At 44.2% G+C, this 21,705-nt stretch overlaps 9 protein-coding genes across 9 annotated transcripts; 3 read left to right on the top strand and 6 right to left on the bottom strand.

Annotated features, from left to right (window-relative positions):
• The first annotated feature begins 2,568 nt into the window (after window positions 1–2,568).
• F4817DRAFT_349279 (NAD(P)-binding protein) lies at window positions 2,569–3,721 on the top strand. The gene has a single exon (XM_049304815.1). It carries the CDS (start codon window positions 2,769–2,771, stop codon window positions 3,642–3,644), a length of 876 nt encoding a protein of 291 aa, XP_049155372.1. The 5' UTR covers window positions 2,569–2,768; the 3' UTR covers window positions 3,645–3,721.
• On the bottom strand, window positions 3,722–5,474 carry F4817DRAFT_349276 (uncharacterized protein). The gene is made up of 2 exons (XM_049304814.1): window positions 5,221–5,474; window positions 3,722–5,079 (listed from the first exon to the last, which is right to left on the bottom strand). The coding sequence occupies exons 1-2, from the start codon at window positions 5,440–5,442 to the stop codon at window positions 3,994–3,996; spliced, it is 1,308 nt and encodes a 435-aa protein (XP_049155371.1). The 5' UTR covers window positions 5,443–5,474; the 3' UTR covers window positions 3,722–3,993.
• A 145-nt stretch (window positions 5,475–5,619) lies between these two features.
• On the bottom strand, window positions 5,620–6,718 carry F4817DRAFT_349275 (uncharacterized protein). Its single transcript, XM_049304813.1, has one exon. The coding sequence runs from the start codon at window positions 6,510–6,512 to the stop codon at window positions 5,697–5,699; it is 816 nt and encodes a 271-aa protein (XP_049155370.1). The 5' UTR covers window positions 6,513–6,718; the 3' UTR covers window positions 5,620–5,696.
• Window positions 6,719–6,949: 231 nt separating this feature from the next.
• Window positions 6,950–8,185, top strand: F4817DRAFT_249160 (uncharacterized protein). Its single transcript, XM_049299140.1, has 3 exons — window positions 6,950–7,167; window positions 7,472–7,550; window positions 7,650–8,185. Exons 1-3 carry the CDS (start codon window positions 7,147–7,149, stop codon window positions 8,018–8,020), a joined length of 471 nt encoding a protein of 156 aa, XP_049155369.1. The 5' UTR covers window positions 6,950–7,146; the 3' UTR covers window positions 8,021–8,185.
• Window positions 8,186–9,023: 838 nt separating this feature from the next.
• On the bottom strand, window positions 9,024–11,265 carry F4817DRAFT_319640 (uncharacterized protein; the record flags this gene model as incomplete). The annotated part of the gene is made up of 2 exons (XM_049301088.1): window positions 9,024–11,000; window positions 11,056–11,265. 2 exons carry the CDS (start codon window positions 11,263–11,265, stop codon window positions 9,024–9,026), a joined length of 2,187 nt encoding a protein of 728 aa, XP_049155368.1.
• An 811-nt stretch (window positions 11,266–12,076) lies between these two features.
• Window positions 12,077–12,919, bottom strand: F4817DRAFT_349271 (uncharacterized protein). Its single transcript, XM_049304812.1, has 3 exons — window positions 12,845–12,919; window positions 12,674–12,761; window positions 12,077–12,611 (listed from the first exon to the last, which is right to left on the bottom strand). The coding sequence occupies exons 2-3, from the start codon at window positions 12,689–12,691 to the stop codon at window positions 12,432–12,434; spliced, it is 198 nt and encodes a 65-aa protein (XP_049155367.1). The 5' UTR covers window positions 12,692–12,761; window positions 12,845–12,919; the 3' UTR covers window positions 12,077–12,431.
• Window positions 12,920–13,062: 143 nt separating this feature from the next.
• F4817DRAFT_249009 (DNA repair protein) lies at window positions 13,063–16,223 on the top strand. Its single transcript, XM_049299139.1, has 2 exons — window positions 13,063–13,343; window positions 13,408–16,223. Exons 1-2 carry the CDS (start codon window positions 13,296–13,298, stop codon window positions 16,168–16,170), a joined length of 2,811 nt encoding a protein of 936 aa, XP_049155366.1. The 5' UTR covers window positions 13,063–13,295; the 3' UTR covers window positions 16,171–16,223.
• A 1-nt stretch (window position 16,224) lies between these two features.
• F4817DRAFT_248953 (uncharacterized protein) lies at window positions 16,225–17,244 on the bottom strand. Its single transcript, XM_049299138.1, has 3 exons — window positions 17,048–17,244; window positions 16,804–16,964; window positions 16,225–16,734 (listed from the first exon to the last, which is right to left on the bottom strand). The coding sequence occupies exons 2-3, from the start codon at window positions 16,822–16,824 to the stop codon at window positions 16,525–16,527; spliced, it is 231 nt and encodes a 76-aa protein (XP_049155365.1). The 5' UTR covers window positions 16,825–16,964; window positions 17,048–17,244; the 3' UTR covers window positions 16,225–16,524.
• A 2,484-nt stretch (window positions 17,245–19,728) lies between these two features.
• Window positions 19,729–21,219, bottom strand: F4817DRAFT_248949 (uncharacterized protein). The gene is made up of 2 exons (XM_049299137.1): window positions 20,492–21,219; window positions 19,729–20,434 (listed from the first exon to the last, which is right to left on the bottom strand). The coding sequence occupies exons 1-2, from the start codon at window positions 20,891–20,893 to the stop codon at window positions 20,159–20,161; spliced, it is 678 nt and encodes a 225-aa protein (XP_049155364.1). The 5' UTR covers window positions 20,894–21,219; the 3' UTR covers window positions 19,729–20,158.
• Between the last annotated feature and the right edge of the window lie 486 nt (window positions 21,220–21,705).

The raw sequence follows: 21,705 nt of genomic DNA, 5'->3' as shown, positions 1-21,705 counted from the left end.
TAATAATAAAAAATTAAATATTTAAATATATAAATAATAATAAAAAAATAAATTTAAAATATTAAATATTTATAAAATATATTATTTATTTAAATCTTTAAATAATGTTGGTATAAAAAGGTATAAGTAATGGTATATATTAAATAAAGAAATAAAATATAATATAAAATAAAGTTATTATAATGATTGTTATTAATTTAATTGTTATAAAAATGATAAATTATATATATAAGTATTATTTAAAAAAAATTGCTTTTTATATAAAAATTAATCACGTATTATTACGTGATTATTTTTACGTAATAATATTCCATTATTGGCAAATTTTTTTTTTTTTTTATATAATATAATTATATATAATTTAATTAAATTTAATTAATTTAATACTAATAATTTCTTTTTTTTTTTTACCTTTAATTCGTTTTTTTTATATTATAACGTAATTATTAATAAATTTTAATTTATTGTAATAATATATAATAAATTTAAATTAATTCGGATAAATTAAATTAAATTAAAACGGTTAAAATAAAAGTAGTTAAATTTATTATATATGGTTAAATCTTTTATTATATTAGTTAAAGTTAATTAAAACTGGTTAAAAATAAGGTTATTTTCGGTTAAATCGTGAAAGTTATCGTTTTTTTTTTATAATAAGTTAGCATTTTTAACATTTAAAAGTTAAATATTTTTTCCGAATTTTTTTTTATACGTTTTAATATTATTTTAAATTTTTTTTTTTTAAGTTTTAATATTTCCTTTAAATATAAGTTATTTTTTAAAACAAACGTATTTAATAATTTAACAGTTTTTTTAAAAGTTATTTCGGTAAAAAATTAAAGAAATTTTAAATTATTTAAAATCCCGAATAAAATATTAATATATATACAAGTTTTAAAATATATTTTATAATTATATAAGTATTAAATTATAAAACGATAAAACGGTTTTATAAATAAAGTAAAATGTTTAATTATTTAACCGTTAAAATATTTTTTAAAATTTTTTTATAATTTTTTATTATGTTTATATATAATTTTATTTAAGTTTAAATCTTTAATAAAACTTATATTTATATATAATTTAAAGTTTTTAATAACGTGCGTGTTTAAAAAGTTTTGATTTAACAGTTTAAACGGGCGGTATTTTTAACCTTTAAAAATTAAATTAATAAAGTCGTTTTACGTTTTTATTTTTTTTATTGTAAAAATTATCGGGATTGTTAAAAGTTATATTAAATTAAGTTTTTAATGTAAATATCGGCTATTTAATACAGTAAACAATAAAAATAAATATTATAATAATAAACGTATTTAATAAAAAAATCCGTTTATTAATATATAAATATTAATTATATCGGTGTAATAAACGGTAATAATAATAATAATAATAATAATAATATAAATATTATAAATTTATAAATTAAACTTTAAATATTAAAATATTATTATTAAATAAAAAATATATTATATTTATAACATATAAATACACGTAAATTATAATAAATCGATTTTTTATACGTAATAAACGCCGTTTTATTAACGTATTTTAAAACTTATTTAAACGTTTTAAAAACGTTAAATTAATATAAAATTTTATTATATTTATAACGTTATAAAAACATGTAAATTACGAAAAACTTATTTTTTTTTATTAAAAAATTTAAAATATCGTAATAATAACGGTAATTATTTAAATAAATTACATTTTTTACAATAATATTTTGTTAATTTATAACATTATTAATTAATGTTAATATAATAAAGTATAAGTGGTGGTGTACATTAAATAAAAAAATAAAACATAATATAAAATAAAGTTATCACGATAATTATTATTAATTTAATTATTATAAAAATGATAAATTATATATATAAATGTTATTTAAAAAAAATTACCTTTTATATAAAGATTAATCACGTGTCACCACGTGATTATCTTTACGTAATGATATTTTATTAAATAATTATAATATATATTATTATTATTTAATTTTTAAAGTTTTAAAATATATTATTTAAATATAAATAATTATTAATATAAATATTATATTTAATATTTATACTTTTTTATATAAATTAAATAAATAAATAGTTTTTAACTAATAATAATTATTTATTAAAAAATAATTTTCGGATATAAAATGATTTTTACGTTTAATAACCGTTTTTTAAAACCACCTTTTGCCGTTATGGTACCTATTATACGTACCTGCTATACTGTCAAAAATATATCGGGGTATTGCTTTATATTTCTTTCTCATAAGCTTAGGGATACGGCGTATTGCCACAGTTAGTACCTGGTATGTAAATCGGCTCTGTGACTCACTTATGTCCTCTCATCCCCTCAATAAGAAGGGAGGAGTATTGAAATATCCAAGATACGATCAGCATATCTTTGACTCATATTTCTATACATGGCGCCCGTGCCCTGCCATTAATACCACAGTGGTTCAATGCTAGACTCGTCTACTATAAGGGGCACAACTACACTGCCAATGCATTATACAATAAGGGGTATATAGTAATAGAGTCAAAATAATCGTCGGACAGCGCGAGTCAAATTGCGGTTTTCTTTTTAAACGTTTCAAGGTAATCCATGAGCCTAGCGCTTGATAGATCAATCTTACATTGTGACGGTAGTGATGAATCACCAGTAAGACATATTAACTTCCTAGGAGGTATTTATGAAAACCAACTTTTATGACCAACTTGTTAATACATCATAATTAGGTAGGTAGTCAACGGGTATAATAACAGGAGAACCAAATGTCCAAACCATGGATTCTCGTCTCCCCGGCAAGCCGCGGGATCGGCCACGCCCTGACGCGGCACCTACTCCGGACAACAACCGCTCCTGTATTTGCAACGGCCCGGGCTGATCTATCGGGCGTACGGACGTCTATCCTAGACAATCTATACGCGTCGTCACCTCCCGAATCTATAGGAGATAAAAATAAAGCATCAGCCTCGGCGGCCGAAAGACTACACATAGCCCAAGCAGACGTAACAGACGAATCTACACTACGTTCCGCCTCCGCAGAAGCTACCAGACTATCCCCGCCAGAAACGCACCACCTACGTCTCGCGTTCGCGCTCCCGGGGATCCTACACCCAGAAAAGAGCCCGCAAGACATCGACTACGCCCACGCGCTCCACACATTCCAAACCAACACCCTCGGCCCGCTACTCCTAATGAAATGGTTCGGGAACTTCCTCCCGCGGAAGAGCGTCGCGATATGCCCCGAGCCCCTATTCCCCAACACTCCCACTCCCACTCCCGCTCCCACTCGCCCCAGGCACGCAACATGGCTCACAGCCTCAGCGCGCGTGGGCTCGACGGCAGATAACAAGCTAGGCGGGTGGTACACGTACCGGGCGTCCAAGGCGGCGGTGAACAGCCTAACCAAGACGTTCGATAACCACCTGCGGGTGCGGTGCGCGGATGCCGCGGGAGCTATCGCGTATCATCCGGGAACGGTGCGGACGGACTTGAGTCGGGAGTACTGGGACCGCGTGCCGGCGGAGCAGCTATTTACCCCCGAGTACGCTGTTGAACGGATGCTGGAGGTGGTGCGGACGAGGAAGATAAGGGAGGATAGGGGTCGTTGCTGGGATCATCGGGGCGATGAGATTCTGCCCTGAACTTGATTTGATTATTTAAACCGAGCTATGATGCTTTAGGTACTTACTTCGGTTGGCATTGGAAGAAAAAGCATGGTATTCGTACTAGAAATAGTGTATTGATAGATAGGTATTTAGATACATTATATTTACATCTCCTGACACTTGTATGAAATAACGTGCCTTTCAAAGGCATTCGTGGATTATTAAAACTACGAGAAGTATGATCTCAAAGGACGTAAAAAGAAAATGTCGTTACTGTACAGGTATATTAATAGTTTGAGCTGACAACTACCATTTTCATGACCTAGCCGGGTATTTTTGGGAAACCCCCGAGAACTCCATGCTATATTTCAAGTCTCAACTGCACCTACAGCTCTACATTTTGGAAAGACGCCTCGTCTCCAGGAGATGGTGCGGGCCCCTTTTCGTCTGAGCTGTCCCCGCTCTCTTTCTCCTCGCTATCCTTTTTGGCGGCTTGCGATTGGCCTCCAGGTCGTAGGGCGACCTTCTGGGTATCTTTATCCTCAAGCCTTACTTTCTGCTCGTCTGTGACTTTTGCCTTCTCTTCATCTCCTGTCTTATCCTCATCGTCTTCCTCCTCGCTGCTTTCACTCTCCTCGTCCTCGTCCTGCTTGGCTTCTGTTTCTTTATTACTGCTAGGCTGGGCTGGCGGTGGTGGAAGGTCCTTCTGGCTGTGTTGTATCGGCGCGGGGGACGGCGCTGATCTCTGCGTCTCCTCCCCGCCTCCAACAGGAGCAGGTCTTGGGGCATCTAGATAAAACTTAGTGACACCCAGGATGCGACCATTCTTTTCGCAGGCATCGACCCATTCTGGTCGTACAACGGGAATATTCATCTCGACAGCTTTCTCCCACGGTACGCCGCGCCCTTCGGTGGTGACAAAATGCGTAGTATCAATGCGCACGCTATCGACGATCTTAGCGCCGATGCGCTCGACAGCTTTGGTGAGCTCCTCGCGCGTGTGAGGTGGCAGGATACCCGTCGTAATAGTGATGCCGCTTAGGTCGGTCATTTGGTGGGTGCGGACAACGACCTGCTTGCTGGTTTCTATGCCGGCGGTAGTGCGCAGAACCAGATGGAAGGAATATTCGGTGTCGACAGCAAGGCCGCTGATCTTGGTGCTGTGCATGTGCAGGGGCCGAGGGATGTTCCCAGCTTTCTGGCCATTGCGATAAAGGGAGAGGGAGATGAGGTCGGCAGTGGCGAGCTCGATAGGGTCCCACTCGAGGACTACAGAGGTCTGGGTGGCATTGCGGCAGCGGAGGACGGGCGTGCTAGGTTCGGATGCGCCGAAGCATGAGAATATGCGATCTTGAAGAGCTGAGAACTGAGCCTCTGCTTTAGCTTCAGATTCGTTGTTGCGAGAGACGGTGATGTCGACTATGGAGCCCGAAACGATGTTGGGGGGTAACAGAATTGAGGGGAATTCAATCTAGATATCTCCATTAGATCTGATATCAAAGTGGATAGGCTAATTGGTTAGGCATTAGGGTAAGAAGGGTTTCTAAACTTGAAGGGTTATGAAATTGTAAATTGCGACAGTAAGGACAGAAGGGTAGATAATTGTACCTACCAAACGCTTATCAGGGGTTAATAGAACAGTTACGCCGGCATCAACTTTGCCGACGGTAAGAGAAACGAGCATTGTCACTAAAGACGCTATTGAGGATCGAAATGAAGTGAGAATATGAGGTCGACGATGAAAGTTGTAATGTGGATTTGTAGCGTGGATGGAACCTTGGTACAGATCAATGATGGATTGATTCGTTATGCAGTGTACGTACCTAATGTACATAGAAAAGGTGCCTGAGCTTGTACCATATTTCCAACTTGGCGTGTCAGGAAATTATCTTACCTGGCCCCTTACGCGTTATCGCATGCGGGAACCCTTCGATACCCCGCGAATATCTACTATTTACATATGTGAATATTAAAACATGTGACAGCGATTTTCATTTCTTAAGACATAATATTTATGTATCAAGATATATTGATATGTTCCTCGTAATGTATTTTTATATAGGTATTTATGAGTGTTGAGAGCAGCTATCATCTGGCACGACTGTGGTATTGTGTTTTAGCTTTCTTATTATCCATCGATTTCCACGCCGACTTTGAGTCCTGCTTCTTGGGTTGTTGATAGTTTTGCATTACATGGATGCGTCTCCCATCTTTGCCTCGTGCGAGCATAGGTTCAATGGCAGACACGATTTTGTTTGCTTGCTTTAAGAGTTCTGGGAATTTCAGATTGCAAGCAGCCTTTGGATTTGCGCAAATGATGCTTACTGTCCCATGCAAATCCGCAATGATAGAATCGTCCGTCATGATTTTTCTGCCCTCCAGGTCATATCCGTGAGCAGCTAATGCATCGCGAAACGCATGACGTACTCTCCTTGCTGCTACTCTGCACGGAAGAGGCGAGGTTATAGGAACAGAATGGACCGAATACCACAGAGGCTGCTTTTTCTGGGCAATGTACATTTCCAGAACCGATTTAGTAAAAGGGTGTTCATATTTATCCAGGTATCTCAGCGATTGCTTGTTGAAGCAATGCTTCTCGGAAATCATGACACCCAACCCGAACGGATTCGGTATCAATTTCACTCCAGGAGCGCGTCGTAGGACTGAAGGGAACGAGACTTGGTACTTTCTACAGAAAGCAATGATATGATCACCAGGTTGGATTTCCCCTTCAGATGTAGATCCGTCTGAGCCACTCGAAAAGGTGTTTGGTTGCGGGCGTTTTGGGCGGCGCTCATCCGTAAGCGCTCTCTCATTGCTTATCCATCTTTGGAGAGAAACATATCGTCCATAATGTGGAAGCCGTAGTTTTCCCAGGGGCCGGGCAAGATGCAAGCTTGTCATGATTTACCTAGGCCGTCCCCTGTCCAACTGATGAGTTGTCAAATGGCTCATAGCTTCAAGTGAACCGTATGATGTTGGTTATAGGCGTGTAAGAAAGAATAAGGTGGCGCTTTGATAAATTTTATGATTCAGTTATGATTTAGCATGATTCAGCCTTGTGAAATTCCCAACCTTAGCTCAAAGCCTACATATGTATTAGTACATTCCAGTATTGGAGAATACATATAAAGCTTGAAGGTACTACTTATAAGAAGGTACTTTAACCCAAGCAGTTAGTCGGTGGTAAACTAAAGTATCTTACCTGCGTGGGTACGGCCATTTACATTTTCAACTGCTAAAAGGTAACCAATAAAAACCTGCTATCTATTAGCCTACTGGTCCACTAACCGTACATTTGCCCAGTAAAGTTTTGAAATAAGTAAGCTGCCCCCACTATTACTCACTGTTCATTTCTGTTTGTTATTTAAATGCCCCTCGTCACCAACGCATTTCCTGCCCTTGACAACATTCGACGTAAATCAACAACCCGAAGTCTCAGATAGTTGCTCGACTTCGATCTTCGATACCAAAACATAACAAATCAGATACCATTTTACCCTACATATACCAGAAAATCACCTAGTTTTCAGCCAACATGCCTAAGAATAAGGGAAAGGTGCGTGCAATATTCTGACGTCGACCCCGCCACAAGTCTTAAATTTCTATCCTTTTTCTTCTTTTGTGTGTGGTCAGCTCGTGAACTCGATCCCGTCCAAAGACAACAATTACCCTAAAACCAGCGTCCAACTAGACATGGCTTGAGGAAATTTATGAGATTTTGTGTCTGCTGGGCTTATCAAAGAAAAACGGCAAATCAAGCCATTTTACAAGCCGATTACAGTTACAACACTTATACCCCTCATTATATTGTCGCGAGTCGCAATATCAAATATTCGATGAAACTAATATATCTTCAATAGGGAGGTAAGAATCGTCGTCGTGGAAAGAACGAGAACGACAACGAGAAGCGCGAGTTAACCTTCAAGGAGGAGGGACAAGGTACGAATATCTAAACCCCCATCACGACTTATATTCCTATCGCGTACCAAGCCCTGCGATAAAAGAAAAAAAAGGTAGATTCTAACAAATGTAAAACAGAATACGCCCAGGTAGTCAAGATGCTTGGCAACGGTCGTCTCGAGGCGCAGTGCTTTGACGGCGCAAAGCGACTGGCACATATCCGTGGCAAACTACGCAAGAAGGTCTGGATCAACAACGGTGACATCATCCTGCTCTCCCTACGAGACTACCAGGACGAGAAAGGCGACGTCATCCTCAAGTACTCAGCGGATGAGGCTCGTTCCCTCAAGGCCTATGGCGAACTACCCGAGAGCGCCAAGATCAACGAGACAGATACCTACGGTCCCAACGACGAGGGCGAGTGCGGCTTCGAGTTCGACGAGGACCGCGATTCCGAATCCGAGGAAGCAGGTGCTGGCGGCAAGGAGGTCGACATCGACGACATCTAGTTCTCCCTTCCTACTTGGATGGGCAAGTATCACTCACCTGGTCTTCTCGTTCCGCTACGCCCTACAACCTATCTCATAGCAACTTCAAGACCAGAGGAAAAGCCTGTCTTCTCTCTCAAATCCGGATCGTACTTACTACCATGTGGTCTGGGTTCCACGACAGTCGGGTGGTGCGGCTTTGATGGCAAGCAAGCGGCAGGGTACATGGTGGGAGAGACGTCATGGCCCTTTGCCGTTTGGCAGCTTAGATACGACGACTATTTTTTTTTTCGCTACTACGGATATTATTTTCCCTTTTTGTAGTCTATTTCTCGGTGGTTTTAGTATTGATGAAGACGGGAAGGATGATTGGAGAATCATGGCATAATCATAATGAACCTGCGCCGCGAGACATGGCTTCTAATACGAAGTCTGTTTGTTGCCAGCGTCCAATACATATGCCTCTTTTCTCAATATGCTGTACACTTAGGGACTTATTCGTGACACGGATGCAATTATTTGATTTGATGCTCATTTGTATGATTCTTAGTTAACTGAGGCTATCAATTCTCTAATTCTTTCTATTCCAAAACTATACCAAGCTCAGAGCTCCAAGTCAATAGTTGATAAGCAATCAACCCCAACTACCTGGACCTGTCGACGTACTCGTGCCCATATTCTATATCCCCATTCTGCGTGAAGGCTCTTTGGACGTCGACAACAGGCCTCAACCCCCTATGAATTTTGCTCCCCCAATCCGCTAAGCGATATACCGCCACCTTATTTACTCCGCCTTCACTTGGATGTAGTAGTCGGTTTCGCTATACCTAGTGAACAGAATACCATCCTCCTTTCCGCCTTGCATGCTTGGTTTTAGTGGTACATATTTGTTTGCATATAAATAGCTCTCAAGGCTTTGCTCTTTTCTTAAAATAGAGGAACGGCTAGTTACCTTAGGTAGGTAGTTAGGTCCGTCTAGTTATCTCGCAACCTATTTGGTAACTAACGGGAGAGGCTCCGCTACTTATAGAATCTTCATCTTCTGGGTTGCCTCACTGACTGCGACCAAGCAGACGTTCCTGCTTCCATTCTCTTTCGATCGCTTTCGGGCTACATACTCATAAGCTAGCCTATCCCATGATAAGTGGATAACTTCTGCTTTCTTCTGGATGAATCCTGTGAATATGGCTCTACCACTCATCATCACTCTTCTCATCATCTTCACAGCTGTTAGTCTCGAAGCACTAGTCTGGGTTGAGATAAATAGGAACTTACCGCTATCACGGACTCTTTCCTTCCGCTTCTGCAATGCCGCAGCCAAAGCATCGGCCATTCCACCCCCGGGTCCTCCGGGGGAAATGCCTGCGGGTGGCAGTCCACTACCGTGCGGACCCGTATCTGCCCCTCCCCCAACTGTAGCCGCGCTCCTATCTCTGATTTGAGTCCTGTCCACTTTTTTGAGCGCTCCAATTCCACCGGCCTTTTGAATGCTTTCAAGCATTGCAGAGCGCCCAGGTTCCGCGGACGCGGCGACGGCTGCAGCTGGAACTCCAGGTGGAACTCCAGACGAATAGCCCGAGTCGCGATTGGGAGGCGGTAGCGGCGGTGCTGCTGGTATTCCAACTCCGGGTGGTGGAGGAGGTGGTGGTGGTGGAGGAATTCCTGCGACTCCGGAGGGAAGAGGAGGCGGCGGTGGTGGAGGAGGTGCACCAGGACCAGAGCCAGCACCAGGCAGTGGTGGAGGTGGCGGTGGTGCCGATGACTGAGGTAAAGGGGGTGGAGCCGGTGCGCTCGGGGGTAGAGCTGGCGGCTGAGGTGTGCTCCGCGGAGGAGGCGCGGGGGTTGGTCGAGACGCGGCAGGGGGTGGAGGTGGTGCCGGTGGCGGCGCTGCTGCACTCGGACTAGGCACTTTTGGTGGAAGACTTGGAGGGAGTGGTGGTGGTGCAGACTGAGGCTGCTCCCTTGGCGGTGGAGGCACCGGACCTCTGGCCGGTGGTGGAGGCGCGTGATTTTGCTTCTGGCCAGTAAAAGTAGGGGGTACGCTAAATTTGTGTCCCGCAGATATCTCTTCGTTGTCTTCTATCGGGGTCTTTGGCGGTCTTGGGGGAGGTGCTGGTCCGGGTGGAGCTCGGGATGCGCTCTCGGTATGAGCATACTTACCAGCATCTGGTAGCGGAGGAGGGGCATTGAACCGTGGCCGAGGTGGTACTGGTTCTTCTGGTGGTGTTGGCTCTCTATGCACAAGCTCTATCTTACCGGACCTACGAGGCGCAGGAGGGGGCGGGGGAGCACCACGACGCGAGCCTGACGATGTTATACTTTCCGACACTGAGCGGCCTCCTCCGGCAGGAGGAGGCGGGGGAGGAGGGGGTAGGCGACCGTGACCGTATGCATTATACCCGTTAGAAGTCGAGTTACTGGCTGGCGGGGGAGGCGGCGGTGGTGGTGCCGGTGTAGAACGTGATGTCCCATTTTCGGATATTCCAGTGCCCTGCTCCTTCAAGAATTCGACGATAAAGTCTTGGTTTTCCCTGATAAACTCATCTGTGAGGCCCTGCTCCGACAGGAAATTTCCAAAATTATCTCGCCAGTTAGGATCATATGCCTCCAGCTTAGCAAATTTGGAGGCTGGCTTATGGAAACCATTAACGCTTCCCGAAGAGACTCTGCCATGGGAGTGAGAAGGTGGGACGCTACTTCGAGGTGACTCGGGCGGTGTAGGTGCTGAGGCGTGCCTATGTCCCCCAAATATGCTCCCGAAGAACCCAGTCTTGGCCGGTTGTTGCGTTGCTCCACCGAAAGGAGTATTTCTTGTAGCCTTCGAGGCGTTCTTCTCCCTATCGTCCATCTTCTTTTTAAATTGTTTCGCTTCCTTCTCGTCGACAAAAGATAAACCTGCTAAGCAGTCTTCGAGCTCGAAGGTATGGAAGAAAGTTCGGTCCTGGTTGTAAGACCAGTTCTCAAATATTTCCTGATCCCATATTACACCCCGACCGGCGGGCTACAAATTGTTAGAAATTAAGAAGTACATGACTGAAGACCGAACAAGGACTCACAGATACGTCAACCAGCTTTAACCAGTACGTATGTCCTACCAGGTCGTTGGAGAGGACGATGGCGCCCTGTAGGCCGGTGTAGGTCCATTTTGAAGTATTCGGGTATGCGACGTACAATCTCGCGACAGCTACGGCGTGGATCTTGTTGGTATGTTTCGGTACTACTCGCCGAACGGTCTCCTTATCCTCCTCGCTGAGGATGGACGGCATGGTGACAGTTGTAACGAGGTCGTGTGATGTAAGGGGGATAGGGGAGAGAAGGGGGAGATCATGGGAAGTCGGTGACTATCTCCAACCTTCCCCAAGCTAGTGTAGAATTACCTAGTAAATATTACTATGCAATCATTTGAATTGGCATATGTAATTGGAATAGAATGTAGTATATGATTCAAGGCTGCGTATCTGCGCCTTGTTGGATGCGTAACATGAAGCGTGCGCGGCTACCCGTAGGATTGCACCGGAAGTTGGCGTCAAGATGCGGTCGGTAGGCGGTTACGCAAGTTCGGAGTGCTAAGAAGCAGTTGGTTGGTTACGTTGGAAATGGAAAAGAGGCGATTGGGAGGCAACCAAATTTCAGAGGCAGAGGCAGATGCAGATGCAGCTGATCCAGCTTGGAAAAGAGGGAATATTGGTTGTAATTTGTATGTACGGGCTTAGTGGCCAAATAGAGGAATAGAGGATGGAAAGAGAAAAAGTTGTTTAATTCATTTATTTCGTGAGTGACATTGTCCTCTTATTGTTGTAGTAATTTCGGAATAGTGTTTCGTGACAATGTACATGAAGTGACCAAGGATAGATGTACAGTATCTGCACGAAACCCGCCCGACATCATCAAGCGTTGTCTGACTAATATTTAAGAACCTTGACCAATAGAGCGGGTTCTCGAATGTAGTCGAAAAATGAAACAGCCACATTTAGGCACAGCCGCAGCAGTTCGATAGGTAATGTCTCTTAGGCGCCACCTTTCCGGAATGCCCCGCCAAAACGTTCGAGTTGCTCATCTTAATTTCATTCACTTCGGATAAAGCGGTCAATCGAATTCGAAGCTCGGTGACGGATAGATAATGATACCGAATACCTAACCATGCTACATGGATGCGGTCATTCTATTTACATGCACCTAACTGAGGACGAAAAGAACATTGATTATTTGGAGAGGTATGATCAGATTAACATGTACGAAGTACCGATCTTGAATAGTGGTCAAGACTAATAACAAGTATTACAATATTTATACCTTCTTGTTATCATAATACTTATCATTACGGATCTGTACATACGGCGTATTCCTTCGAATGGTCTCAATATCTAAGAACCCTCTTCCAGTTTAATATCATTACATCCCGCCCATGGATCGCTCCGAGCCATAGCCAAGTCTATTTGTTCAGCTCCTTAGCCTTCGCTTGCCTTTCCTCCTTAGTCCCCTCTTGCTCTGGCATACTTTGAGGGACGACAGGACCTGGGTTGGCCTTGTGGGCTGCGAAAAGCTTAGCGCTTCGAGTCTGAGCTGCCTCACTAGTAGAGTTCGACTGAGAGTCGCTGTCAATCTTGCCGGTCTGCTTATATTATTCGATCAGTCAATATGTCACTTATTATTATGGGATGGTATAAGTTGTACCTGGAATGTCTCAGGCATTTTGGTTTATATCGAGAGCTTTAGTATTCTTCGGTTGGGTTGGTATTGAGTATATTATAGATGGTTGTAACTATATAGTAATAAGAATAAGAATAAGAATCTGAAGAGGGTAGAGCCTTCTTTCGGATCTGGAATCGCTTTTATACTACCTACTTAGACAACTTAGGCATTCCTAAGTTCTTGGTGGTGTAACCGTCTTTCGATCGAGATGACGTACTTCGTACTTAGACTTTCTATGTAGAACTTAATGGCCCGCAATTGCCCGTGACCCGGCGTCACAACGGCGGCAGGTGATTCGCAACCCCGGATTTGCTAAAGCGCGACTGCAGGTGGCGTGCCTACCTTAGATGCCTGATTGATTAAATGAATAATCCAAATATTTAGCTCCAAATTCTATGATGCCTACTATGTAAACTTGCTACTAGACTTGTTACTAGACTTGCTATTCGACCAGTTCTACACCAATATACGCGGACACTTACGTACCACATCCTTCTCATTGACATCGACGCACGTAATAGAACGATGCCGTATGCGAATATGCATGAGGTCCCTTGAATCCCATCCGTCGCGCTTCTCCCCTTCCATCTAAGGCGTGCCCCGCATGTCTGCGAATAATGCTCCTCAACCGGTGAAGCTCTCACTACCTCTTGTATGATTCTCTGGCCTTTATTATCGCAATTAATATTTTGCTTAATTAATTTTATTTGAAATAGGAATACCAACAGCACCTCTTCCAAGAGCTCCGCGCCGAAGATGAACTCGTCGTTATTGCCAAAGGCCTCGGCCTTATGCGCCTCGTCACCAATTTGCTACACAGCTACGACGCCGCTGGAAATAATCTGATAATAGTCGTAGGCGCCGAAGAGAGGGAAAATGCCTGGATTGGAGAGGCTCTCGCCGAGTCTGCTGCTATCAGCATGGCTCCTAAGGCTAGAGGTCTAACCGTAGTAAATACCGACTTCACCAGCGTCGCAGCCAGGGAGAAGATGTACGCGAAAGGCGGCATCTACAGCATTACCTCTCGAATCCTAGTTGTCGACCTATTAACGAGTCTCCTCGACCCTGGAATCATCACTGGCCTAATTGTCTTACATGCGGATAAAGTGATAGCTACGTCCCTCGAGGCTTTCATTCTCCGTGTATACCGTCAAAAGAATAAGAACGGGTTTCTAAAAGCATTCTCCGATAACCCGGATCCCTTCACGGTCGGCTTTTCACCACTAGCCACGATGATGAGGAATTTATTCCTCCGGAAGACATCGCTATGGCCTCGATTCCATATGACAGTTGCGAGTTCCCTTGAGGGCAAGAAGAAAGCAGAGGTTATTGAACTTGAAATACCCATGACAGACGCTATGCGGGACATCCAAACGGCGATCATGGAGTGCGTCGAGGTCAGTATCCACGAACTAAAGAAGGGTAACTCGGGATTAGAGATGGACGATTGGAATCTTGACAGCGCGTTGCTGAAGAATTTCGACGTTATGGTTAGGCGGCAATTGGATCCGAACTGGCACAGAGTTAGCTGGAAAACGAAGCAGATAGTTAGCGATCTAACAGTGCTTCGCGGTCTACTGCACTCGGTCCTCGCTCTTGATTGTGTGTCTTTCCTACAGCATCTTGATACCATCCATGCTGCTCATTCCCCTCAGCCCGGATCTACAAGGCAAACTCAGTCTCCGTGGTTATTCCTTGATGCTGCACATACCATCTTCGAAACCGCCAAGCGGAGAGTATATGCTAGCAATGCGAAAGCCAACGCGAAATCGTCAATTGACTCTCTCCGCCCAGTGCTAGAGGAGCAACCGAAGTGGGCTCTACTCGCCGAAATTCTAGAGGAGATTGACAGGGACCTCTACTTCGAACCTCCGATGAGAGATGACTCTAATGGAACTATCCTCATCATGTGTTCTGATGAGGCGACGACCCGCCAGCTCCGAGATTATCTTCAGATGATGCACGTTGAGCCGAAGACCGAGCATGACACAAAACAGAACAAGGAGGAGCATAAACCTTCTGCTGCGTTTATGATGCGGAGAAGACTTCGAGGCTATTTAAATTGGAAGAAAGAATTCGCGCAAGTCAGCAATGCCTTATTTACTGAAAACCAAAAAGCTCTTGAGGGAGCTGTCGATCCACGGATAGCCCAGGGTGCCTACAAAGGAAGGGCACCAGTTAACAAGAGACGCCGAGTGCGTGGCGGCGGCAGTGTGGGCACAGCACCCGGTAGGACAGCAAACGGAAGTGTAGCGCAGTACTTCGAGAAGCCCAACGAAGTTGCTGACCTCATGGACGAGATTCGTATTACAGGGGAAGAAGCAAATCAAAAGGCAGATATCATAGCTGATCCGCTAGAGGATATGGATGATTACTTTGAGCTTTACGAAATGCAGGATCTTGTCGTAGTGCACGCATACGACGGCGATCAGGACGAGCATATTCTCGAAGAGGTCAAGCCTCGATACATAATCATGTACGAACCAGACGCCGCATTCATACGCCGGATCGAAGTTTATCGATCATCACATAACGATAGGAACGTTAGAGTGTATTTTATGTTTTACGGCCAGTCGGTCGAGGAGCAACGCTATCTTGCTACAGTCCGACGAGAGAAAGATTCGTTCACTAGACTCATCAAAGAACGCGCCAGCATGTCTGTCGTTATGACGGTTGATTCGCAGGGTGTCGAAGATCCGCAGGAGGCGTTCTTAAGGACAGTCAATACTCGAATAGCCGGTGGGGGTCGGTTGGCAGCCACAGCGGAACCTCCAAGGGTGGTTGTTGATGTCCGAGAATTCCGCTCATCGCTCCCGTCCCTTCTTCATGGGCGTAGCATGGTAATCGTGCCCTGCATGCTCACAGTCGGCGACTATATTCTCTCGCCAACTATATGTGTCGAACGTAAGTCCATTAGCGATTTAATCAGCTCGTTCAAAGACGGACGGCTCTACAGCCAAGCTGAGGCAATGTTTCAGCACTACAAAAACCCGATGCTATTAATCGAGTTCGACCAGAACAAATCGTTCACGCTTGAGCCATTCGCAGATTTTTCGGGCAACCTGAAGTCGGTTAACCCCAACGATGTACCGTCGGATCTTCAGTCCAAAATCGTGCTTCTTACTCTCGCGTTCCCAAGACTGAGAATCATCTGGAGTAGTAGCCCATATCAAACCGCCGAGATATTTGAGGGCTTGAAGACGCAGCAAGAAGAACCGGACCCCGTAGCAGCGGTCCGGGCAGGTTTAGATAAAGACATGAAAGCAGAGGATCAAGTGTTTAATCTCGAGCCACACGAGATGCTGGGAGTGGTGCCAGGCATCAACCCGAAGAACTTGAAGAACCTGACCCTAGAAGTAGAGAATGTTCGCGAAGTAGCCAATATGACTGAGGCCGAACTTAACCCACTAATCGGGAAAGAAGCCGCAAGACAGGTATACGGTTTCTTTAACCGGAATTTAATTGATCTAGATGATTGAGGCCATAAATCTATAATAATCCATCTAGCATCTAGCACATTATAATCAAAATATTTTGAATGTCACGGAGTGTAATGGTGATTTGAAATGTCTATTATTTTTCTATTTGTGAGGATGTTGTGACAATTCCATCACTCCGTCTCCGTGTCGAAGTACAGTACTCAAGAAAATAGAAAATAGGGGGTATCGTAATGCTCAATCGATCGTGATGGCTCTTGAAAGCCCCGTCTCTCGTTAACCAACTCTCCGCTCATCATCATCGTCCAACCAGCCCATATGAAACGAAAAGAAACCAGTTACTCGAATTCAATTTCCTGCTCCCTCCCTCTCCACTTTAGCGAATTACCACTCCCTCTAGATGCGGCTCGTAGTGGTGGCATGGCGACGTCGGCCCCAGCCGCCGCCTGTACTACGCCGGTGGCCGCGGCAGTAGCCGCAGGTCAGGAAGCTGATGATGATGCCGAAGAAGGACACGATGCCGTTGATGATGGCTACGAGGATGTTACCGATACCCGACACGATGGCCATGATGACGTTTCCGATGGTGCGGAAGATGGATTGAACCTGTCGTTGCGCTTGTTAGTCTATCTGTAGTTGTGGATAGAGTGTTAGTTGTGGCAAGGCGGAACTTACGCAAGATACTACGGCACCCATGTTGACGGTTTAGGTTGATTTGATAGGTTGGGTATAGTTTTAGGTACCTGAGGTATAATTGTTCTCAAGACTGTTGTAGTGTGTGGATATAGTAAAGCGTAGAGTTTGCGCTTGCTGTTTTTCTGGGTATTGGAAATGTTCTAGATTATAAGTTATGAACTTAGTTGCGGTTGTGAAAGAGGGAGTGACGACTTATATACGAACTAGGTCACATTATACATACCTACGTATGGGCAGAGCATCATGCCGTGGCCAAGGAAAACCTGGGCATCGGATTTCTCGAAGAGACCGCAGCAATGCTAGGTCATAGAGTTGCAGGTAAGCTCCAATGAGATCATTCTTTTAAAGCCTGCGTTCATATCAACAGCATATCAACAGCATATTAAAGGCGGCTAATCGCCATAATGTTACAGGGGCATATATTGGGTCACGGCACGATAGCTAAGGCGTACATATGTGATTCTATGTATGTATTCAGATCCTTGTAGATCCCCAATAATAATTACGTGCATAGAAAAACCCATCTTTGACAGATTTGGTCCTCGTGGGTTGATTTGTATAAAGAAGTTGACGTCACAACGACATTATATCATTGTATGAGGGAGGGATAGCCCCGCTCGCCGTCATCGTGATCTAAACTTTAGAAAAAGGGGTCTTCTTCTAGATTAGTGTATTCGGTGCCGTCCAATTTCGCCTACGCTGCGAATCACAACCGCGCCGGTGTAAATGGTCCGACAAGAATTGAATGAAGCCTCGAGGATTCGACAGACAAACGGTGGGCAAAAATGATGCTGTCATAGATATGTGGCTTGCTTTTAATATCCTTCCTAAAGAGGAAATAAGAGCGCCACATATGCGGGGCTAATATCGTCGATTGAGGCTTGACGTGCCTGCGTGCTCGGTTTTATCAAGTGCCCAAAGCCAAAAACCTGTTTGTTTTCTTAGAAGGGAATGGTTTGACACGCGGGATGACGTACTTTTGGTAAGATGCGGCTAGAACCCTTGCTTGGATCTTTTCCAGCCCTTGACCGATAAGCGGGAATACTGGCCATTTCATGAACAATGTAGGCTTACAATGATTATGGTTGAGATGAAGATGTATTAGAGAGGTTCCTCGAGGCATCTGCAAGATGCTAGCTCTAATAATACATGTAGATACGTATGTGGGGCTAATGTGGGTCCTTATCTATGATAAACAAGCTGAATTAGCTGCTCCCTCCAGCGTCGTCATCGTATTAGTGTATATGTATACCTAGGAAATGTAGGAAGGAGCAATAATAATAAGGGCATATATAAGATTTCCACCACTTAAAAAGTGGAGTAGTAGAATCTTTACCAATACAACATTCTACCCCTAATATTTCAGAAACAAAGCGGAACTATGTATGTGAATTCTAGATTTACTAAATCTGCAGGCTAGAGTTGATAACAGGCTTGATCCTATCCCATGCCACTTTTAGTCTAACGTAGAACACGCCACAATATTACCTAGGTGCTATGAAAAATATATATGACGGAGCCCCCCAATGCTGCACTGTTTTTCTCCTTTTCCTCTTATCCATGCTTTGCCGCGCAGGTAGCTTCACCCCCCATCTCTGCGGGGAGGTCGGGCAAGTCGCTGCCTCCCATCAGGGCGCGTTCTCCCGCTCTGATAGGATGAAACTGAGTTGCAGGTAAAACCCTCCTCCTTTCATGCAGACGAGCAAACTCGCATCCCGCCGACCGCGGTTATTGGTTCACCTTACAGCCGCAGTTGATGCGCCCCTCGATCGACAATTTATTGTCTCGAGGTAGGCCGCTCGCTTGCCGGCTATGCCCATGCCATTGTTTGACGTGACGATGAGACTAATACCGGTCGAGTAATTTAAACATTGCTCTCGGTATCTTCGACTCGCTCACTCGCCATGGCTAAGGCTTCGAACATCTACATACCGATTACTTCCTCCGTCACCTATCCGCGCTAGATGAGCAAATCCCGGTTGTACACGACACCTTCAATCGAGACGGACAGAGGTTTCTCGAAGTTGTGTGTGCGCTGCTGCTGATGACGATACGATCCATCGTGACGAAAGCTCGAGCCTGCGTGTGCGAATTTCCGTCCACGAACCTTCCCGGTCGAACCCCCCGGGTTCTCGGTAGAAGACTCGTTCTTGATCGACTTTCCCCGCCGACTCGCCTACCGCGATGTAGTCCGCCGCCTCGCCGGCCCCCTTTCGATTGATGCTTTTGACCATCTCTTGGAGACGTTGCCGTGTCCCGGCGAATGCCGTCGCGTGGAGGGTAAAGAGAAAGGGTACGGTGTGGCCTTTTGGTTTTTACGGGTGTTCACTGCTTTGGGGAAGTATGGCAGCGCAAGCCTGGTCCCAGTCCTATTTCCACATGAACCGTTTGATGCGTCTTAGCCAGTGTGGACGAACTATATTGTTATATCGCAATCACGAGTATACGTCCCGCGCGGATGCTGGACGGTATTAGGTCGATAATCATCCAACGGACCTTCACAACATCCAGCACTTTACTTCCTTTGTATACCATTCTCAGGCCATCTTAAAGCATACGGAAGGCTTCTTTGGCATGTGCCATTAGCACTCGAGGTCAAAACATACATGGGTCCAAGTTAGTTTCCTTACGGACATCGCGTCCGACAAGACACCCATTCTCACGATCGAAATATATCCTCATGTGTTACAATTACGCCAGGGAGCAATTCAATATACACTTCCTATGCAATGCCCGGCCGTCAATCTACCTATGGAATGCTTGGAAGTATCGCTATGGGGACTGAAGGATCTCGGAACGTTGCCATACTTATCGTTATTTCTCACATATTAGTGTAGAGAAAATAAATCTGGTTTTCCAAATATCGTGCTTGACAGTTCGCCATTATTGAAATAATAGTTTTACTAAGATGAGTTACTGGTCTGAGTTACTGGTCTTAGACAACCGTGGTCTTGTCCAAGTCGCTTATTTTATCTGACAGTCTTACAGTAGCTGTACGAAATGCGTATATTGCAATGGGTTGATCTAAACTGAAGGTGAAGTTAAAATGGATATATTAGTTCCACGGCTAGAAAATAGACTAGAAAATAGACTACAATAGTCCTATCGTAAAACATAAACCCGAGTATATAGAAAACGCTGAAAGCATGCATGGAACGCAAGTATAATAGGCCGTATTAACAATTGTTCTAAATCACAATAAGGACGTACTTGAGTAGTCCAGTGGTTCTTGGGGAACTCCAAGCTGCTTCGCCAAATTCAGGGCGTATTAAGAGAACTAGAAGTTCTTCCTTCCCGGCACGGTTTTGCAAGTTTCTTAACCAAGCCAGCTAGTTTAGAAAGTGCCTCGGGCACCACTCTTCTCATCGATATCGCGGTACCGTTCACGCTCCTTCCGGTCCTTCAATAAACAGGCGATAGACATAATTAGTACGACATCGATACCGACCATACCAAACATAGCCGTGAAAATGTTATCCACGAACGTGTTTCCGAACGAGTTTAAAGGAGCAGCGCATCCTCGCATAAGGGCGGCGGCGGCGGGACTAGGGCAAGTCGCATCGGTAATGAAAGCAGGGGAAGAGCTGTTGTTGAAGCCGCAGCAAGAGAACTGGGAGCAGGGTTAGCCTAATCTATCAAGTGAGAAAACGTAGCTATGGTTACTAACAGCCGTCTGCATGAGGTCTTGTACTTGAGGTGGTTGCGAAAGCCAGATTTCGAGGAATGCTTCCTTCATCCTCAAGGTGAGGATCCATAGATCCACGCCGATAGACATGGTGAAAACGGCATCGACCACGATCATGTAGACAGCTAGCTTCAACCAACCCCTGCTATTCGTTGCCAACGCTGGGAGTGTAACTAAGAAGGTAACAAAAACGAAGACAGCGTTGACGATCCCAGCTGTAAAAGGAAATCTTTGGTATAGTAAGTCTCGAGCTGCTTCGTTTCCTTCCGTTGGCGTATCGAAGCACGTTTGCTGGACGATGACAGAGAAACCCAACATGATAGCCCCCATGGCCACGAACAATACGTCCATGGTCACGAAGGTCGCAAGCACCTTGTTCACCATCTTGATCTATTGCGAAGCGGTTGTCCCTAAATTTTTAGTTGTGGAAATACACGGCTAGTATTCCCAGTCTCTTAGTACACAAAGGTACTTCCTCCTTCTATCCCCCCCAATACGCGTGATAGTTTTTTTCGAAGTGCTATTGACGACCGGCGTCTCGTATAGTAAATTTGGCTGTCGTAGGCGACGAACGAGTGTGTGGTAAAAAATAGCGAAAGAATGTAATATCAAAAGTCGGCTTAGAGCGGTAGCGCGACAGCACTTACACCTTGACCAGCAATCCGAAAAAGGAGAAAAGAAGATAGCGAAGCGAAAGTAGCAATTATGAAAAAAGGAGCAAAGTGAAAATAATACGATGCATAGCACGGACTATTGGAGAATAGAAGGGGACTTAAGCGCCGGGCTTGTTGAAAACTAAACTAAAACGCTACCGCTTTTCTTCCTCGGATGGCTCCGAAATGGGAGAAACGTGCGAAGCCAAGCGGCAGGCCAAGGGGATTAAGAATGAGATACGACGAGAAAAGCCACGCAACGGCCTGCCCAAATTAACAAAAAGAATGAACAAAAATACCATGCCACCAGGGCTCCGCCTACTATGAGTTTAGAAAGAAGGGAAATTAGAAAGCTTGGAAGTAAAGGTGATGATGTTTGACTCTCACGCTTGGTGTTTGAGATTTGTATAGGGTAGAAGGCGAACAGGGGATAGCCCTGTGTCAGAAGCTGGAGCACGTACCAGAATATGGCTCGTGTTAAGAATTACATACAACCTGTCACAAGATGAAATCGACTGCGGCCCAATTAGAAGAGAGATTTCG

Source organism: Daldinia loculata (genome assembly GCF_022478755.1).
Source record: "Daldinia loculata strain CBS 113971 unplaced genomic scaffold F4817scaffold_63, whole genome shotgun sequence".
NCBI lineage: Eukaryota > Fungi > Ascomycota > Sordariomycetes > Xylariales > Hypoxylaceae > Daldinia > Daldinia loculata.
Note: the sequence above shows the minus strand (reverse complement) of the source record. Positions and strands in the feature narration are given on the sequence as shown.

Excerpts from the sequence above, each read along its gene's own strand:
- F4817DRAFT_349279 (XM_049304815.1), top strand. The coding sequence starts at position 2,769 with ATGTCCAAACCATGGATTCTCGTCTCCCCGGCAAGCCGCGGGATCGGC.
- F4817DRAFT_349276 (XM_049304814.1), bottom strand. The coding sequence starts at position 5,442 with ATGTACATTAGGTACGTACACTGCATAACGAATCAATCCATCATTGAT. Across the intron at positions 5,080-5,220 it reads TAACCCCTGATAAGCGTTTG|ATTGAATTCCCCTCAATTCT; the intron begins GTAGGTACAATT and ends GGAGATATCTAG.
- F4817DRAFT_349275 (XM_049304813.1), bottom strand. The coding sequence starts at position 6,512 with ATGACAAGCTTGCATCTTGCCCGGCCCCTGGGAAAACTACGGCTTCCA.
- F4817DRAFT_249160 (XM_049299140.1), top strand. The coding sequence starts at position 7,147 with ATGCCTAAGAATAAGGGAAAG. Across the intron at positions 7,168-7,471 it reads TGCCTAAGAATAAGGGAAAG|GGAGGTAAGAATCGTCGTCG; the intron begins GTGCGTGCAATA and ends TATCTTCAATAG. Across the intron at positions 7,551-7,649 it reads CTTCAAGGAGGAGGGACAAG|AATACGCCCAGGTAGTCAAG; the intron begins GTACGAATATCT and ends AATGTAAAACAG.
- F4817DRAFT_249009 (XM_049299139.1), top strand. The coding sequence starts at position 13,296 with ATGTCTGCGAATAATGCTCCTCAACCGGTGAAGCTCTCACTACCTCTT. Across the intron at positions 13,344-13,407 it reads TGAAGCTCTCACTACCTCTT|GAATACCAACAGCACCTCTT; the intron begins GTATGATTCTCT and ends TATTTGAAATAG.
- F4817DRAFT_248953 (XM_049299138.1), bottom strand. The coding sequence starts at position 16,824 with ATGGGTGCCGTAGTATCTTGC. Across the intron at positions 16,735-16,803 it reads TGGGTGCCGTAGTATCTTGC|GTTCAATCCATCTTCCGCAC; the intron begins GTAAGTTCCGCC and ends GCGCAACGACAG.
- F4817DRAFT_248949 (XM_049299137.1), bottom strand. The coding sequence starts at position 20,893 with ATGGTGAACAAGGTGCTTGCGACCTTCGTGACCATGGACGTATTGTTC. Across the intron at positions 20,435-20,491 it reads AAGACCTCATGCAGACGGCT|TTCTCTTGCTGCGGCTTCAA; the intron begins GTTAGTAACCAT and ends CCCTGCTCCCAG.